At 37.9% G+C, this 20,758-nt stretch overlaps 1 protein-coding gene across 7 annotated transcripts in view; it reads right to left on the bottom strand.

Moving 5' to 3' along the window:
• The window catches only part of LRRC49 (leucine rich repeat containing 49), a 163,851-nt gene that overhangs the window by 73,997 nt on the left and 69,096 nt on the right, over positions 1-20,758 (bottom strand). For all 7 annotated transcript variants that reach the window (XM_030814676.1, XM_030814678.1, XM_030814675.1 and 4 more), the window contains one exon: positions 10,019-10,166. In XM_030814676.1, the coding sequence (XP_030670536.1) occupies positions 10,019-10,166 (148 nt within the window). The remainder of the gene's footprint in view (positions 1-10,018; positions 10,167-20,758) is intronic.

The raw sequence follows: 20,758 nt of genomic DNA, 5'->3' as shown, positions 1-20,758 counted from the left end.
AAGAGGGACTCCTCCCTAACTCATTTTATGAGGCCAGCATCATCCTGATACTAAAACCTGGCAGAGACACACACACACACACAAAGGAAATTTCAGGCCAGTAGCCCTGATCAACATCGATGCGAAAATCCTCAATAAAATACTGGCAAACCGAATCCAGCAGCACATTAAAAAGCTTATCCACCACGATCAACTCAGCTTCATCCCTGGGATGCAAGGCTGGTTCAACATACGCAAATCAATAAATGTAATCCATCACATAAACAGAACCAATGACAAAAACCATATGATTATCTCAACAGATGCAGAAAAGGCCTTCGATAAAAATTCAACACCGCTTCATGCTGAAAAAACTCAACAAACTAGGTATTGATGGAACATATCTCAAAATAATAAGAGTTATTTATGACAAACCCATAGCCAATATCATACTGAATGTGCAAAAGCTGGACGCATTCCCTTTGAAAACTGGCAAAAGACAAGGATGCCCTCTCTCACCACTCCTATTCGACATAATATTGGAAGTTCTGGCCCAAGCAATCAGGCAAGAGAAAAAAATAAAGGGTATTCAGATAGGAAGAGAGGAGTCAAATTATCCCTGTTTGCAGATGACATGATTGTATATTTAGAAAACCCCATCGTCTCAGCCCAAAAACTCCTTAAGCTGATAAGCAACTTCAGCAAAGTCTCAGAATACAAAATCAATGTCCAAAAATCACAAGCATTCCTATACACCAATAATAGAGAGCCAAATAATGAGCAAACTCCCATTCACAATTGCTACAAACAGAAGAAAATGTCTAGGCATACAGCTTACAAGGGATGTGAAGGATCTCTTCAAGAACTACAAACCACTGCTCAAGGATATGAGAGAGGACACAAATGGAAAAACATTCTATGCTCATGGATAGGAAGAATCAATATCATGAAAATGGCCATACGGCCGGGCTCAGTGGCTCACGCTTGTAATCCCAGCACTTTGGGAGGTCGAGGCGGGCGGATCACGAGGTCAGGAGATCGAGACCACAGTGAAACCCCGACTCTACTAAAAATACAAAAAATTAGCCGGGCATGGTGGTGGGCGCCTGTAGTCCCAGCTACTCGGAGAGGCTGAGGCAGGAGAATGGCGTGAACCCGGGAGGCAGAGCTTGCAGTGAGCCGAGATTGCACCACTGCACTCTAGCCTGGGCGACAGAGCAAGACTCTGTCTCAAAAAAAAAAAAAAAAAAAAGAAAAAGAAAATGGCCATACTGCCCAAAGTAATTTATATATTTAATGCTATTCCCATCAAGCTACCATTGACTTTCTTCACAGAATTAGAAAAAACTACTTTAAATTCATATAGAACCAAAAAAGAGCCCATATAGCCAAGACAATCCTAAGAAAATGAACAAAACTGGAGGCATCATGCTACCTGACTTCAAACTATACTACAAGGCTACAGTAACCAAAACAACAAGGTACTGGTACCAAAACAGATATATAGACCAATGGAACAGAACAGAGGCCTCAGAAATAATGCCACACATCTACAACCATCTGATCTTTGACAAACCTGACAAAAACAAGCAATGGGTAAAGGATTCCCTATTTAATGAATGGTGTTGGGAAAACTGGCTACTAGCCATATGCAGAAAACTGAAACTGGACCCCTTCCTTACACCTTATACAAAAATTAACTCAAAATAGATTAAAGACTTAAACTTAAGACCTAAAACCATGAAAACCCTAGAAGAAAACCTAGGCAATACCATTCAGGACATAGGCATGGGCAAAGACTTCATGACTAAAACACCAAAAGCAATGGCAGCAAAAGCCAAAATTGACAAATGGGACCTAATCAAACTAAAGAGCTTCTTGCACAGCAAAAGAAACTATCATCAGAGTCAACAGGTAACCTACAGAATGGAAGAAAATTTTTGCAATCTACCTCTATCTGACAAAGGGCTAATATCCAGAATCTACGAGGAACGTAAACAAATTTACAAGAAAAAAACAACCCCATCAGAAAGTGGGGGAAGGACATGAACAGACACTTCTCAAAAGAAGACATTTATGCAGCCAACAAACATGAAAAAAAAAGCTCATCATCACTGGTCATTAGAGAAATGCAAATCAAACCACATTAGAGAAATGCAAATCATGCCAGTTAGCATGGTGATCATTAAAAAGTCAGGAAACAACAGACGCTGGAGAGAATGTGGAGAAATAGGAACGCTTTTACACTGTTGGTAGGAGTGTAAATTAGTTCAACCATTGTGGAAGACAGTGCAGCAATTCCTCAAGGATCTAGAACTAGAAATACCATTTGACCCAGCAATCCCATTACTGGGTATATACCCAAAGGATTATAAGTCGTTCTACTATAAAGACACATGCATACATATGTTTATTGCAGCAGTATTCACAAAAGCAAAGACTTGGAACCAAAATGCCCATCAATCTTAGGCTGGATAAAGAAAATGTGGCACATATACACCATGGAATACTATGCAGCCATAAAAAAGAATGAGTTCATGTCCTTTGCAGGGACATGGATGAAGCTGGAAACCATCATTCTCAGCAAACTAACACAATAACAGAAAACCAAACACTGCATGTTCTCATTCATAAGTGGGAGTTTAACAATGAGAACACATGGGCACAGGGACGGGAACATCACACACCAGAGCCTGTTGCGGTGTGGGGGCAAGGAGAGGGATAGCACTAGGAGAAATATGTAATGCAGATTATGGGTTGATAGGTGCAGCAAACCACCATGGCACCTGTATACCTATGTAACAAACCTGCACATTCTGCACATGTATCCCAGAACTTAAAGTATAATAAAAAATAAACAAATAAATAAATAAAGCAATATTGCAAAAAAAAAAAAAAAAAAAAGGTTAGTTCATCTTACCTTTCAGCTGCTCCATTATTCTATACCCCTACCTAGACAAAACTCTCAGTGGTTCAGCGATTTATTCAGTGCTCTAGATTAAGGACTGCCAAACTCTAGGCCACAGGCCAAAGTCAGCCACCTGTTTTTCTAAATAACATTCTCTTGGAACAGAGTCATGCTTATTCATATATGTATTGTCCATGCCTTTTTTCATACTACAATGGGAGAACTGAGTAGTTTCAACAGACAATATGCAGGCCCCAAAATATTTACTATCAGGTCCTTTACAGATAAAATTTGCCAACACTTGCTCTAGATGTGGGCCTGAGTTCCAACTTACTTATTTACCTATCCTAAGCTTCACTTTTATCTTATTAATCTTTATGCTAATCTTTACAAACTAAAACCCATTCTTCTTAAGAAAGATAAAGCAAAATAGGAGTTGAGGCCAGTGACAGATGGCATCATATTATCTCTTGCCATTCCTCTGGATCAGATACCCAGACTCTTACTCTGATTAATCTCCTTGCTTCTCATCTCATCACGCATCACATCTTCTCCGATCCATCTTCAAGGCTGAACCCAGAAAGACAGTCTTCTTAATAGGCAAATCCAATTTAACTACCTTAAACTCTTCAAGGGTTTCTCCTATTATGTTCAAGATAAAAATCTAAACTCCTTATTATGATATAAAATGCCCTAGCCCTTGCCTGTCAGACATACTTGTCTCTCTCTATGCCCCTCAGCCATGTACACTCAATGCTTAGCCATGTTAAACTCCTGTCAGCTGCTATATTCTCTCAGCTTCCTTCTGCATTTTGCATGCCTTTATTCTCCACAAATACATCCTCCTTCTTCTTTACCCCTCTTAAAGTCTTGAGTCAATTATTTTCTCCTTTGGAACTTTTCCATTTTTCAGGTAGACTTGGGATTGCTTTGCTCTTTGATATCATTTTGCCCTGGGTGTGTGTTGACACAAACATATATCTCTATTGATCCATCTAGCAATCTTATCTCTCTGGATTGTCATTTTGCATTGTAATCTGGCTGCATGGTTGCCTCTGCGGACGATTGCAAGTAACTTTAGGGCGTGAACTGTGATTTTGATCTTTTCATCTCTAGTGTCTAATATATATCCTAGTACAGAAACTCCTGAGTTCAAGATACCTAATAGTCTCAGGGATTTTTTCACAGTGCCTCTAGGCCAAAAGAAATATGTGACAACTCTGTTTACTAAGTAGTTTGGTCCAAACAATTTGATAAGTATTCATGGTCTAGCAATTTAGTAGCAATTAAAAATTAGTATATATAAATAGAAAGAAAAAATATTTTATATCATTTTTAAATAACCACAACTACTTATCAATGGATGTGTAGAACCAGGAGGACGTTATACAATTTCTCAAACAGAGAATCACATTGGACACTGCCATCCTCATTTCCTGTACAATACTGATTTTGGCAAGGTATTTATTTTTATTACAACAACTACCGAAAATTCAGCTTTTCAAAGATAGGATGTGATTGAAAGAAATATAGTGTGAGCTCATGTTGAAATGGTAAACTGTTGGAGCTACTAATTTGCTCACAGTCTCACAGATGTGAAATCTCACTGTGTTTCCCTTGGAAGTTAAAAATATTCACTTCCTGTAAGTTCACTGCAGCATCCTCTGCATGCAGTTTAGGAACCACTGCCCCAGTGCACAAAAGTTCATTAAATATTTGTGTAATCCACCACAGTGAGAATGTTTATATGGTAATTTACATAAAAATTCAATTAAGATATTGTTTCTGAAAGAGAAAAAATAGTTACTGGCATCAGCAAACTTTTTCAGCCAGATAATATATATTTTGGGCTTGTAGGCCATATAGTATCCATAGCAACTACTTGACTCTGCCATTGCAGCATCAAAGCAAACATAGATAATACATAAATGAATGGGCATCACTGTGTTCCAATACAACTTTATTTACAAAAACAGGTAGCCAGCTCATAGGCTGTTTGCTGACATTTGTTATCAAAAGTCCTTAAAAAAGGTACAGCTTCCACACTAAAGTTACTAAAAAGTTATAAACAAAAGACGAGACTAAATACCCTAAGTCCATATAGATATGAATGAATGGATAAATTTAAATTTTTATGAGGAATGGGATTACACAGGGAAAAAGAGAATCTTCACAAAGAAAAGCTTGACAGAAATCATCCTAAAGTAAGCACCCTCAATAAAGAGATAAATATGAAGAACATGTTGTAAGACATGCTGGTCTAAGATGCAATGAGAAGAATACAAAATCACTACTATGATATTAATGCCAAAAACCTATAAGTAAAAATTAATCATGAGGAAACATCAAAAAATCTGAACTGAGGGTCATTCTACAAAAAAACTGACCTGTAATCTTCATAAATATCAGTCATGAAAATCAAAGAAATACTGAGAAATAGTTGCAGAAAAATGATGACTTTAGAGATATGACAACAAAATTCATCTATAATGCAATGTATAATTTTAAACTGCATCTTTTTGCTATATGAACCATATTGATATAACTGGTAAAAGTTCAGTGTGGTGTGAGAATTAGATGCTAGTAACCTGTAGGTGCCAGGCAAGAAAGAAGAATGGTTTCTGCCTTTAAAGACTATATATTGGTTGGGTAGGCGAGACTGACAAATAAATTCACTATGAGGAACATACCATATAATTATGTACTAATTTATACAAATGAGTTAGCTCTAAATCTTATCCCACTCATCTCAACCTCATTAGAAAGAGCAATTTAAGAAGTAGCAAAGGTGCTTAACTAAGAAAGACATGGAGATAAGGTTAAAGAGTCACCACAAACCTATGTCCTGAATGGTATTGCCTAGGTTTTCTTCTAGGGTTTTTATGGTTTTAGGTCTAACATGTAAGTCTTTAATCCATCTTGAATTAATTTTTGTATAAGGTGTAAGGAAGGGATCCAGTTTCAGCTTTCTACATATGGCTAGCCAGTTTTCCCAGCACCATTTATTAAATAGGGAATCCTTTCCCCATGGCTTGTTTTTGTCAGGTTTGTCAAAGATCAGATAGTTGTAGATATGTGGCATTATTTCTGAGGGCTCTGTTCTGTTCCATTGATCTATGTCTCTGTTGTGGTATCAGTACCATGCTGTTTTGGCTACTGTAGCCTTGTAGTATAGTTTGAAGTCAGGTAGCGTGATGCCTCCAGCTTTGTTCTTTTTGGCTTAGGATTGACTTGGCGATGCGAGCCCTTTTTTGGTTCCATATGAACTTTAAAGTAGTTTTTTCCAATTCTGTGAGGAAAGCCATTGGTAGCTTGATGGGGATGGCACTGAATCTATAAATTACCTTGGGCAGTATGGCCATTTTCACGATATTGATTCTTCCAACCCATGAGCATGGAATGTTCTTCCATTTGTTTGTATCCTCTTTTATTTCATTGAGCAGTGGTTTGTAGTTCTCCTTGAAGAGGTCCCTCACGTCCCTTGTAAGTTGGATTCCTAGGTATTTTATTCTCTTTGAAGCAACTGTGAATAGGAGTTCACTCATGATTTGGCTCTGTTTGTCTGTTATTGGTGTACAAGAATGCTTGTGACTTTCGTACATTGATTTTGTATCCTGAGACTTCGCTGAAGTTGCTAATCAGATTAAGGAGATTTTGGGCTGAGACAATGGGGTTTTCTAGATATACAATCATGTCATCTGCAAACATGGACAGTTTGACTTCCTCTTTTCCTAATTGAATACCCTTTATTTCCTTCTCCTGCCTGATTGCCCTGGCCAGAACCTCCAACACTATGTTGAATAGGAGTGGTGAGAGAGGGCATCCCTGTCTTGTGCCAGTTTTCAAAGGGAATGCTTCCAGTTTTTGCCCATTCAGTATGATACTGGCTGTGGGTTTGTCATAGGTAGCTCTTATTATTTTGAGATACGTCCCATCAATACCTAATTTATTGAGAGTTTTTAGCATGAAGGGTTGTTGAATTTTGTCAAAGGCCTTTTCTGCATCTATTGAGATAATCATGTGGTTTTTGTCTTTGGTTCTGTTTATATGCTGGATTACATTTATTGATTTGCGTATGTTGAACCAGCCTTGCATCCCAGGGATGAAGCCCACTTGATCATGGTGGATAAGCTTTTTGATGTGCTGCTGGATTCGGTTTGCCAGTATTTTACTGAGGATTTTTGCATCAATGTTCATCAAGGATATTGGTCTGAAATTCTCTTTTTTGGTTGTGTCTCTGCCTGGCTTTGGTATCAGGATGATGCTGGCCTCATAAAATGTGTTAGGGAGGATTCTCTCTTTTTCTATTGATTGGAATAGTTTCAGAAGGAATGGTACCAGTTCCTCCTTGTACCTCTGGTAGAATTCGGCTGTGAATCCATCAGGTCCTGGGCTCTTTTTGGTTGGTAAGCTATTGATTATTGCCACAATTTCAGAGCCTGTTATTGGTCTATTCAGAGATTCAACTTCTTCCTGGTTTAGTCTTGGGAGGGTGTATTTGTCGAGGAATTTATCCATTTCTTCCAGATTTTCTAGTTTATTTGCGTAGAGGTGTTTGTAGTATTCTCTGATGGTAGATTGTATTTCTGTGGGATCGATCGGTGGTGATATCCCCTTTATCATTTTAACATCAAAAGCAATGGCAACAAAAGCCAAAATTGACAAATCAGATCTAATTAAACTAAAGAGCTTCTGCACAGCAAAAGAAACTACCATCAGAGTGAACAGGCAACCTACAAAACGGGAGAAAATTTTCGCAACCTACTCATCTGACAAAGGGCTAATATCCAGAATCTACAATGAACTCAAACAAATTTACAAGAAAAAACAACCCCACCAAAAAGTGGGTGAAGGACATGAACAGACACTTCTCAAAAGAAGACATTTATGCAGCCAAAAAACACATGCAAAAATGCTCATCATCACTGGCCATCAGAGAAATGCAAATCAAAACCACAATGAGATACCATCTCACACCAGTTAAAATGGCGATCATTAAAAAGTCAGGAAACAACAGGTGCTGGAGAGGATGTGGAGAAATAGGAACACTTTTACACTGTTGGTGGGACGGTAAACTAGTTCAACCATTGTGGAAGTCAGTGTGGCGATTCCTCAGGGATCTAGAATTAGAAATACCATTTGACCCAGCCATCCCATTACTGGGTATATACCCAAAGGACTATAAATCATGCTGCTATAAAGACACATGCACACGTATGTTTACTGCGGCACTATTCACAATAGCAAAGACTTGGAACCAACCCAAATGTCCAACAACGATAGACTGGATTAAGAAAATGTGGCACATATACACCACGGAATACTATGCAGCCATAAAAAATGATGAGTTCATGTCCTTTGTAGGGACATGGATGAAGCTGGAGACCATCATTCTCAGTAAACTATCACAAGGACAAAAAACCAAACACCGCATGTTCTCACTCATAGGTGGGAACTGAACAATGAGAACACATGGACACAGGAAGGGGAACATCACACTCCGGGGACTGTTGTGGGGTGGGGGGAGGGGGGAGGGACAGCATTAGGAGATATACCTAATGCTAAATGATGAGTTAATGGGTGCAGCACACCAACATGGCACATGGATACATATGTAACAAACCTGCACATTGTGCACATGTACCCTAAAACTGAAAGTATAATAATAATCATCATCATCTTTAGCAATGTTATATGACAAGTTTGCTTTGCTAATGAGAATATGAATTTTAAGTCCATGAGGACTTGAAACTTTTACTTTACTGTTAATTAATTGGAGAGTATTCAATATTTGGAATATTTAGTTCTTTGTGTAATTATTTACTTCTTTCCTCTAATTGCCTGTCTTTTAAGGCACTTAACTTATGATTAATAACTTTACCAGGAAGTTTGCAGGAAAAAAACTGAAGCTGCAAGTCAAATTATTAAATATGTTTATATAATCTTTAAAAAAAAAAGGGTCACCACAAAAATATTAAACAGTGTTGACACTATAGAGCTGAATTAACTAAGAAGACAAAGAACCATAGCTCCACCATGGAATAGAGAGAGAGGCAGAACCCTAGAAGACCTCTGGTATCCATCAATTCATCCACAGTTTTAGCTATTAGCTAGCCACCTTAGAGGTCCACAGTATTGCTGAGGCATAAATGTAAACTGCACACATTGTGATGCTAAAATACAAAGAAATAGGTCAGTTGGCAACTGCATAAACCTAGGTGATCATCAGAATTCACATGAAAATCAGCAGTCCAGAAGAGCGAAAATAGGTAGAGGCTTAGGATATTTTTCTAGGTCAGAGACTATCAAACTGAGATTATTAAAGTGTGTTTTCTCATAACAAATAAACCTGGTCAAAGAAACAAAGTTAAACAAGTTTATTTAATTACAGAACTTCTTGGATCCTATAATATGCTAATACACATTGTACACCTAAAAAGAGGGAGATATTATGCACAGCATTTCACTTAGATCAGAAATCATATTAAAACATCTAAGTGTAGAAAATATCTTAACATGGAGATACGATGAATAAAAAGAGGTAGCTACTTTGGGAGATACAACATCAACAATAACAACTACATACAAATGCCTCCTAGGAGCCTCGCAGTCTAAGGTGTAGTACCTTATTTTCTAAGGTGTAGTACTTTATTTTATCTTCGCAACAACCCTATGACATAATTCTGATCCCCATTTTACTTTGAGGGAAATGAGGTATACAAAGGTTAAATACATTGCCAAAGGCCTATGGCTAGAAAGCAATCAAGCCAGAATTCAGACGCAGGCAATCTGGCTCCAGTGCCCATGCTCTTAACCACTATGCTACGTAACTTAAAGAAATTCTCACTCATTCATTTCAAAATAAATTATTAGTTGGATATTAAGCAAGAATGAAAAATAAACATGATGATTAATTTAAACAGAAGGCTAGGAATTTTAAAAGTCTTGCTCAATTAAACTTGGGATGGGGTCAGGCAGTAAAAACTACATAATTGCAATTATGAAGTATACAATCATGATAACCCATAGTTCATTAAAATTAAGAAGCATTTCAAGCAAAGAATATGCATCCCAATTTCCTAATCCACACTAAGGACAACAACATGGTGAACACTTTGGAAGGATTCTCACCGTGATTCTCTTCATATCTAGCTGGCGCAGCTGCATCATATTCTGAAGGACAGTGTGTTTGTACCATGACTCTTGAGCTATGGGATTGCCATCAAAGGTGATGTCCGAGAGGGAAGAAGAGTCAGCAAGGCAGGAAACACTGTCAAAACTGCAGGAGAGACAGAAACCACTGGATTATTCTGAGGCCTTAAGATAATACTTTCATTTTTAATAGACTTTATTTTTAGCACAGTTTTAGATTTACAGAAAAATTGAGAAGATAGTACAGAGAGTTCCCATATACCCCATACCCAGTTTCCCCTATTGTTAACATCTTGTGTTAGTATAGTACATTTGTTACAATTAATTAACCAATGTAAACATATTCTTAGTAGCTAAAGCCTGTATTTTATCCAGGTTTTACATATTACATTTAGTTGTCATATCTCCTGAGGCTCCTCTTGGCTGTGACAATTTCTCAGACTTGGCTTGTTTTTGATGTCTTGACAGTTTCGAGGAATACTCATCAGTTATTTTGTAGGATGACCCCCTATTAGGATTTGTCTGATATTTTTCTCATGATTAGATGGGGGTTAAGATACCTACTTTTTTTTTTTTTTTTTTTTTTGAGACCAGGTCTCACTGTGTCATCCAGGCTGGGTTTCAGTGGTACAATCATAGCTCATCCTAACCTCAAACTCTTGGGCTCCAGCAATCCTCCCACCTGAGCAACCCAAGTAGTTGGAACTACAGGTATGTACCATCATGCCTGGCTAATGTTTTACTTTTTATTTTGTCTACAAAATAAAAAGGGTCTCACTATGTTGCCCAAGCTGGTCTCGAACTCCTGTTTAAGTGATCCTCCCACCTTGGCCCCCCAAAGTGCTGGAATTAACAGGCATGACCACTATGCCCAGCTGGTATATATTATTAATATGACTTATTACTGTCGATGTTGACCCTGATCAACATGTTCAAGGCTGAGGCTGAGGTTATGTTCTTCAGGTTTCTCCAGTGTAGTTACCATTGCATCCTCTCCTTTTCATACTCAACTATTTGTAAGGAAGTCACCATGTGCAGCCCACACTTAGGGAGTGGGAAGTTAAGCTCCTCCTCCTTGAGGACCCTGAGTCTGAACTCATGGATATTTATTCTATGCTTTGGGTTATTATCCAATACAATTTTACTATTTTGTTGTTCAAATTGTTCTAGCTTTGGCCATTGGAAGCTCTTTCAATTGGCTTCTATGCCCCTTTGGTTCCTATCGATGTGGATTTTTTTTTTTTTCTGAGCACTTTCTTACTTTCTGGCACTACAAGATTTTCTATACTCATGTATTTTCTAGACTAATTCCTGTCCTGGTCCTAGAATCAGCCATTTCTGAGGAGCCATAGTTCCTTTTATTGGAGACTAGTATTAGAAACAAAGATCTGGGGGCTAAGTGTACTTCTTGCTACTGTGGGTCATTTCCTTTAGTCCCTCTCAGCTGACACAGCAAGAAAATATATGTGTGTACAGAAACCTGTGTATATGCATATATCTATAAATATTTCTTTAAGTAACCATCTGTCCATCTGTGCCATCTGTGCCTATATTAAGCTAAAGATGAGTTTATACTGATGTCTCCAACTCTAATCCATCACCAAATGAATCATTCTAGCCTCCTTCCCTTGCTTATCTGAACATTTCTACTTCAACAAGAAGTTTGGCTTCAAACAATCAACTCTCCATTTACTTAATTATTCAATTCCAATATGTATGTATAGAGGCATCAGAATGTTTAATGTGTAACCCCAATGAGAAACAACTTTATCAACTAAAGTTCAATGATTAGGTGTAATTGCTTTTGCATTTAGTCTTACAGGCTCATTTCCAAAGTTTCTTAGATCAGTGCCTTTTCCCCCACCCCTTTAGGGAGGTTGTTTCATACATTTTTAATACAGTTAGATTCTCCTGTCAGTCTGCATTCCTTTCTGAGATCCTCTAAACTCGTAAGTGACTTTTTAAAATTTGCATATACTAAGGCTTACTTTTTCCCTATGTAAATTTCTACAGGCTTTGACAAATGCATAATGTCATGTATCCACCATTAAAGTATCTTAGAGAACTGTTTCATGACACTAGAAAAATCTGCTGTACTTTAGCCATTTGATCTTCTCTCCTCCTCCCAAATCACTGGCAACCACTGATCTTTCTACTGTCACTAAGTTCTGCCATTTCTAGAATGTCATATAATTGGAATCATGTAATATGTAGCCTTTTCAGATTGACTTCTTTCACTTAGCAATATGCATTTGTTTCATCCATGTCTTTCTGTGGTTTCATAGCTCATTTCTTTTTATCACTGAGCAATATTCCATTGTATGGATGTACCATAGTTTCTTTATCCATTCACCTACTGAGGACATCGTGGCTGCTTCCAGTTTTGATTGATTATGAATAAAGCTGCTGTAAATATTCACCTGCAACTTTTTGTGTGGGCATAAGTTTTCAACTCAAATGGATAAATACCTAAGAGTATAACTGCTGGATATTACAATAAGACTACATTTATTTTAGCTTTGTAAGAAACTGCCAAACTATCTTCCAAAGTGGCTGTATCATCTTGCAATCTGAACAGCTCACCATCCTCACCAGCATTTGGTATCTGTGTTCTGGGATGTCAGCCACTCCAAGAGGTACGTAGTGGTATCATATTGTTTTAATATGCTATTCCCTAATGACAAAAGATGCTGAGCATCTTTTCATATGCATACTTGCCATCCATGTATCTTCTTTGTGTTTTCAGCTCTTTTGCCCATTTTAAATTGGATTCTTTCTTCTCTTACTGTGGAATTTTAAGATTTTTTAAAATTTGGATACAAGTCTTTTATTAGATAGATGTTTTGCAAATATTTATCCCAGTCTGTGGCTTGTCTTTTCATTCTTTTGACAGTGTCTTTCACAGAACAGATGTTTCTAATTTTAATGATGCCGAACTTAACAATTTTCTCTTTCATAGATCCTACTTTTGGTCTTGTATGTAAAAACTAATTGCCAAATCCAAGGTTGTCTGGATTTTCTCCTAAGTTTTCTTTAGAAGTTTAATAGTTTTGTGTTTTACATTTAAGTCTGTGATCCATTTTGAGTTAATTTAGTGAAAGGTGTAAGGTCCATGTCTATATTCCTTTTTTTTCATATGGACATCCAATTGTTCCAGTACCATTTGTTGAAAAGACTATCCTTTCTCTATTGAATTGCTTTGGCTCCTTTAGCAAAGATCACCTGACTATATTTGTATGGGTCTATTTCTGGGCCTTTTATTTGGTTCCATTGATACATGTGTCTACTCTTTCACCAATACCACACTGTCATGATTACTGTAGTTTTATAAGGGAACTTTATTATATAGCTTTGAAATGATTTAAACAGTTTATTTACTACATGAATGATACATGCTTTGCTCTGATAAGAACATGAAGTTTAATTCCTCTCCCTGCAAGAATGTTATATCATTCCTCATCAGACCACATACATGAGTTATTGGGCTCAACTACTAGACTTTAAAAACACATATAAACCCAAGATTTTGACAGATTGATAACTCAGGCTTTGTCAGGGCTACTCTATGTCAGACATTTCTCCAAAGACCAAAATATCAGACTAGCAGGGTTGCTCTCTGTCAGCCTTTGAACTATCCTCCAAAACCCAGTAACACTGGCACTGCTTACTAGTGTTGAGGGACCTTGCACATTGTTATGGATGTACACTGTGGTGATCAAACCATCCCTCCTGAAACCACTTATAGAAAAGTACTCTCCAAACTTTGATTAGACTTTACATCCACAGAGGCAAGCTTCCATCCTAATTTAGCAACTAGACTTTAAAAACTGGACTCTAAACTAAATTGGAACTCATCCAATATGTAGATAATGTACTTTATCTATTGAGTATATTCCCTGTGATGTTTATTCCTGTTATTCTTCCATTCTTTGAGCATTAGAAATAAAAATGATAAGCTCTTTGTATGGCAATAAATTGTGTGATTTGTGAAAACATACTTTGATCATCTGTTTATTTTAACCAAACAAAACAGTCTTGCAAAAGGTTAGTGTGAATCCTCCAACTTTATTCTTCCATATTGTGTCACTATTCCCTTTCTGGCCTTTTCATATAAACTTTAGAATCCAATTGTTGATATCTATAAATAATCTATGGGATTTTGATTGGAATTTCCCTTCCTTCCTTCCTTCCTTCCTTCCTTCCATTTCCTTCCTCCCTCCTTCCTTCCTTCCTTTCTTTCTTTCATGGAGTTTCACTCTAGTTGCCCAGACTGGAGTGCAATGGCACAATCTCAGCTCACTGCAACCTCTGCCTCCCAGGTTCAAGCGATTTTCCTGCCTCAGCCTCCTGAGTAGCTGGGATTACAGGCGTGCACCACCACGCCCGGCTAATTTTTTGTATTTTTAGTAGAGACAGGGTTTCACCATGGCCAGGCTGGTCTTGAACTCCTGACCTCAGGTGATCTGCCTGCCTCGGCCTCCCAGAGTGCTGGGATTATAGGCGTGAGCCACCACGCCTGGCCGGGATTTTCATTTTTTAAAGAAATAATCACTTTTCTAAATAATACCACAGGGCACCTTGGTAAAACTCATTTATATTAGAGTCATTCTCATTCAGTACACAAATTCTTTACAAATACTTTATTTATTCAGGCACTAAATTACCAGTACTTTATAGTACTATAAATATTTATTCAGGCACTAAATTAAATATCTCTTCTCACTGTGTCAAGAAAAGCTAGATGATACAGAATATTCATGGTATAGAAAATAATGTAGGTACTAACAAGGTTGAAGCAAGTTCTACAGCAAGAATAAAGTTCACTGCTTTTATTGTCATATTTAAATATTTCTTCTATGTTTTCCTCACACTCAAGGTAAAAAGATACCGTTATTAATTATTTTACCTCAGAGCTTGTCTTTACCAATCTAAAAGGTAAACCTCACAATTTATATGCAACTCATAGTGTTCGAGACATGTTTAGATAAATATTGGAAGGCATTTTTTAACAAATTAGTATATGAAGGTGAAGATGTGAATTTATAAATTTAAACTTAATCATCACTTAAAGTATAAATGAGCTTGAACAAACATAATTTTTCCCACCTAGCATTGCCAAAATTCATTTTCTTCATCAATATAAAAATCTCAGAACAGTTTCTGGTATTTGTGATGGCTTTTTCTCTCCTTCCCCCATAGTTGTGTACATAAAGCTTGAATCAAATAAAAATGCCTCTGAAGGAAATGTTTTATTTCTTCCATTTTGTTAAAGTGAACTAACTCATCACCTTCCCTCCACAAATCTGCTTTTCTATGTGTATTTTCTATTTGATAAATGATGCTGCCATCAAAACAATAATTGAGAATGGGAACTGTAAAGAGTCATGAAGGGATTTTAAGCAAGGCAGGTAATATGATCAGAATAGTATTTTAGAAAAATCACAAATTAATAACGTCATGAAGGGTATACGAAAAAGAAAAGAGATAAGAATCAAAAGCTAGTTATAAAGTAGACTGCGGTAATAGAGGTGAAAAACAAGGCTTAACATGTCAAAAACCAAGGTAGTAGTCAGGAGAGTAAAGAGGGGAGAGGTTCTATGGAAGTTTAGAGTGTAGCATGGACAGAAATTAGTAATCATTTAGATGTGATAAAGAAAGGAATCCAGAATAACTCCAAGTTTCTCTCTCAGGTGAACAACTAGAATTATGGGTACAAGGGTACATACTCTGTCAAAATTCATTGAACTCTACACTTAAAATGTGTGCATTTCATTATATGTAAATTATATCTTTAAAAATTAATTTACAGAGAAATTTTAAATTATAAAAAATATATATTTGACAGATTATCTTTTCATCTATCAAGTCTCCTTTTCCTGGAACACTGTTATGTTGGTGGCCAATAGCTATTAAGATACATTTCAAAAGGGTTTTCACTAAGTTTTCCTCCAACTACCATAGGATGGGCTCACTAATTTCAACCTTAAGGTGTTAACCAATGTGAAGAGCAGAGGTAACAGAGCCAGTAGATGTTGAAGAGCATTTTTTTTTCCAATACTCAACCTAGCTCAATAGAATTAAACTGTAAGTTTCTTGAAGACTGGAAAGATACTGTGACCACTGCCCCAACACCTAACTTAAGACCTATCTTTAGTAAGTGTGCAATAAAGTTTTGGTGAATGAATGAAAAAAATGTGATGAACTGAAATAATTCCAAAGGGCTTATCCTTGATTTTAAAAAAAGTGAATGAGTGAATTTTCTTACACTTTTCTTGGAATTATTATTTAAAGGATAACATGATATTTAAGTATCACTATGACCCAACATATATTACTAATTAGGCAGATGAACTTAAAAGTGAAAATAATATGTACAAAAGCATAGACAAGCTGGAAAACTTAATTTTATTACAGATAGATTCTAATTTTATTGTTACTTACTATTTATTTACAAGCTAGATTGTGGAGTCTTTCATTTGTTTCTCATTGCTAAGTATAATTTTAAACTAAAATGATTGTAACTGTTCTCAGCTGTCTCTCAAGTATTCCTTTGGGGAATTAAATTGATCTAAAAATTGCCAATGGAACTGGTCTAAGAATGGGTGGTGTCACACACAAAACTAAACAGTATCTTCATTTAATTAAATACAAAGCACTTTTTTATGTATAGAAGAAAACAGTATGCCCAGTATACATTATAAAGAACTTCAGAGATCTAAAAGACCTGTAGAGGCTCACATGGTCTATGTCCGTAATTCAAGCACAACAAAAAAGTGGCATCGCGAATGGGAACATCACTGCAATCCTCAGCAAGTACTATCCGGGCAACTGCTCCCACATCAGCTACTACTGTTGACACTCAGACTGAAGTCTTTATGCTTTGAATAGTTTTATTAAAGTAAAAATAAATCTGTATTTGATCCAGAAGATTCCTCACAAAATTTCATTTCCATCTGCCAGGCATTTGACCAATAAACATGCCAGACATTCCTAGAAGCTCACTGACAAAGACCATATGATTTTAAAGACATTCTCTAACCAAATAAAACAATACTCTTAAGTACAAATACAGGCTAATGATGGGTTATGTTTTACCTAACCAAAGAAAATCAAAAGCAGACTGTTTAAAAAAAAAAAACAAACCTGGAAATAAAACAGTAAGTATAGTGAAATACTGGCTTTTAAAAACAGTCTCTCTCTCTCTCGCCACCCCACCTTTTTTTTTTTTTTTTTTTTTTTTGGCAGAGGGTTTAAGAACACTCAATTGCTCTCATCTCTTTAGAGTACCAAGAATGAAAAAGCTTTGGTCCAAAGGCTGACATTTAACTTATAATTGACTTTAATCTTTTTCCAGATTATTCATACATTTGTTCTTCCCCTAGTAGTCGCCCCACATTGCCACATCTGCTTCCTATCTGCTAAAGAACCTATAGAGAAACAGTCTGTCCCTACTGACCAAAATTCATATCCCAAAAGGAAAAGAAAATATTTTAGTCCATTTTATGCTTACTTAATAAAATACAGAGAAAGAAATAAAATTCCCATATATGCATGTATCACACAGCATAGATATTTAACTAACAATTCCTAAATATCAGTCAAATTTCTCCAATTAGAAATTTTCCTCCCCTAAGTAAGCTAAGTACTTTAGAAAAAGGGGTTTTACTCTTTTATACCAGCAAGGTACCATGATCTCTGAAATAATCTTAATGAAAAGCCACTTACTTTATATTGATCAGTGAGAATTTTTCTGAATAGTTACTATTTGCCTAGAGGGCTGAAGTGAAATGGAACAATAGAATAAATCATCAAGTGTGCTCACAAGGACTGAAATATACACAACTGACAAACATAAAAAATAACAGTAAAAAGTATGGTCCAGTTGGCCCTCCATATCCATGTGTTCTACATCTATGAATACAATCAACCTCAGATTTAAAAAAAAGAAAATTCCAGGCCTCCTGCCTGCGGCATTTCCAGCCAGAGCAACCCACCCACCCATGGTTTCCCCCTGCAGAAGCGACCCTACCCACAGCACCCCCAGCTGGAGTGCCTCCCGGCCACAACGCCTCCACCACTTCTGCTGGAGCACAACTCCCAAGCCCACAGTGCCCCCTACCAGAGCACCTCCCACCCTCAGTGCCCCTGCCGGAGTGCCTTTCGCCCACAGCACTGCCCACTGAAGCACATCCTACCCACAGTGCCCCTGCTGGAGCACCTATACCCATGCCCCATTTGCTGTCCCCTATGGAGTGCTGTTGTCAATGGTCTGGGAGCACCTCAGCCTCTCTATCCCAGCCAAAGCTCAACCATGAGAGACCAGAGAACAAAGCTGCTGACCCAGTCCCAGTCCCACAGGGTTAGAGCATGCATCCCAGCAGTATGGAGCTGAGTCTTGCCCCCTAAAAGCATCCAGAAATGAAGTGATTCAACTATACCCAACTTACACCACAGTCAAAAAACCCTAAGGGCAATAAAGATCATAAAAACAAAAAGCCTCACCCAAAGGACAACAACTTCAAATAATAAAGAATCATCAGCTGTCACAGAAGAAAGATCCAGCACAAGAACTCTGGCAACTCCAAAAGCCAGCATGTCTTCTTACCTCCAGATGATCACACTAGCTCCCCAGTAGTGGATCCTAACCAGAACGAAATGGCTGAAATGCCAGGCAGAGAATTCAGAATCTGGATGATAAGGAAGCACACTGAGATACAAGAAAAGGTTGACACCCAACCCAGGAAAAACAGTAAAACAACCCAATAGTTGAAAGATGACATCACCATTTAAAAAAAGACCAAACTGAACTTCTGGAAATGAAAAATTCCAGGAATTTCAAAATACAATTGGATGCATTAAAAGCAGAATAGACCAAGTTGAGAAAAGAATCTTGCAGCTTGGCCAGTCATGGTGGCTCAAACCTGTAATCCCAGCACTTTGGGAAGCCAAGGCAGGTGGATCATCTGAGGTCAGGAGTTTGAGACCAGCCTGTCCAACATGGCAAAACCCCGTCCCTATTAAAAATACAAAAATTAGCTGGGCATGGTGGCACATACTTGCAGAGTCAAGTACTCGGGAGACTGAGGCTGGAGAATCGCTTGAACCCAGGAGGGGGAGGTTGCAGTGAGCCAAGATCATGCCACTACACTACAGTTTGGGTGACACAGCAAGACTCTGTCTCAAAAAATAAATAAATAAATAAATAAATAAATAAAAATGAAAAATAAAAACCTCACAGCTTGAAGGCCACTCCTTTGAAGCAACACAGGCAGACAAAAATAAAGAAAAAATAATTTAAAAAAATAACAAAATCGTTGAGAAATAGGGGATTACATAGAGACCAAACCTGTAACTCATTTGCATTCCAGAAAGAGGAGAAACAACAAGCAACTTGGAAAACGTATTTGAGGATATAGTCCATGAAAATTTTCCCAATCTTGCTTGAGAGGGTGACATACAAACTCAAGAAATTCAGAGAACACCTGTGAGATACTATGCAAGATGATCATCCCCAAAACACAGTCATCAGATTCTCCAAGGTCAACTCAAAAGAAAAAATCTTAAATGCAACTAGAGAAAAACTTACAAAGGGAACCCCATCAGGTTAACAATGGATCTTTTAGTAGAAACCTTATAAGCCAGAAGAGATTTGGGGTCTGTTTTCAATATCCTTGAAGAAAAGAAATTCCAACCAAGAATCCCATATCATTCCAAACTAAACCTCATAAGCAAAGGAGAAATGAAATCCTTTTCAGACAAGCAAAAGCTAAGGGTATTCATTAACCCTAGACCTGCCTTATAAGAGCTTCTAAAGGAAGTGCTAAACATGGAAATTAATGAATGATACCTGCCACCATAAAGACATACTTAAGCACATATTTCACTGATATTATAAAGCAGCTATATGATCAAGTCTATATAATAGCCAGCTAATAGCATGATGACAGGATCAAATCCTCACAGTCAAATACTGACCCTGAATGTAAACGGGCTAAATGCCCCCACTTAAAAGGGACAGAGTGCCCAGTTAGATAAAGAAGCACAAACCAACTGACTACGGTCTTCAAGAGACACATCTCACAAGTAACAACATATATAGGCTCAAAGTAAAGAAATGGAGAAAGATCTATCAGGCTAATAGGAAACAAAAAACAGGGGTAGCTATTCATACATCAGATAAAACAGGCTTTAAACCAACAATGATCAAAAAGGACAAAGAGGAGGGGTGGAGCCAAGATGGCCGAATAGGAACAGCTCCGGTCTCCAGCTCCCAGCCCCAGCGACACAGAAGACGGGTGATTTCTGCATTTCTGCTTGAGGTACTGGTTACATCTCACTAGGGAGTGCCTAACAGTGGGCGCAGGACAGTCGGTGAAGCGCACTGTGCGCGAGCCGAAGCAGGGCGAGGCATTGACTCACTCGGGAAGCGCAAGGGGTCAGGGAGTTCCCTTTCCTAGTCAAAGAAAGGGGAAGCAGACGGCACCTGGAATATCGGGTCAGTCCCATCCTAATACTGCGCTTTTCCAACGGGCCTGGAAAACGGCACACTAGGAGATCGTGTCCCGCACCTGGCTCGGAGGGTCCTATGCCCACGGAGTCTCGCTAATTGCTAGCACAGCAGTCTGAGATCAAGCTGCGAGGCGGCAGCGAGGCTGGGGGAGGGGCGCCCGCCATTGCCCAGGCTTGCTTAGGTAAACAAAGCAGCCAGGAAGCTCGAAC

This window comes from Nomascus leucogenys, chromosome 6, assembly GCF_006542625.1.
Source record: "Nomascus leucogenys isolate Asia chromosome 6, Asia_NLE_v1, whole genome shotgun sequence".
Classification (NCBI taxonomy): domain Eukaryota; kingdom Metazoa; phylum Chordata; class Mammalia; order Primates; family Hylobatidae; genus Nomascus; species Nomascus leucogenys.
The sequence above is the reverse complement of the archived record's forward strand: the minus strand, read 5'-3'. Positions and strand labels throughout refer to the sequence as shown.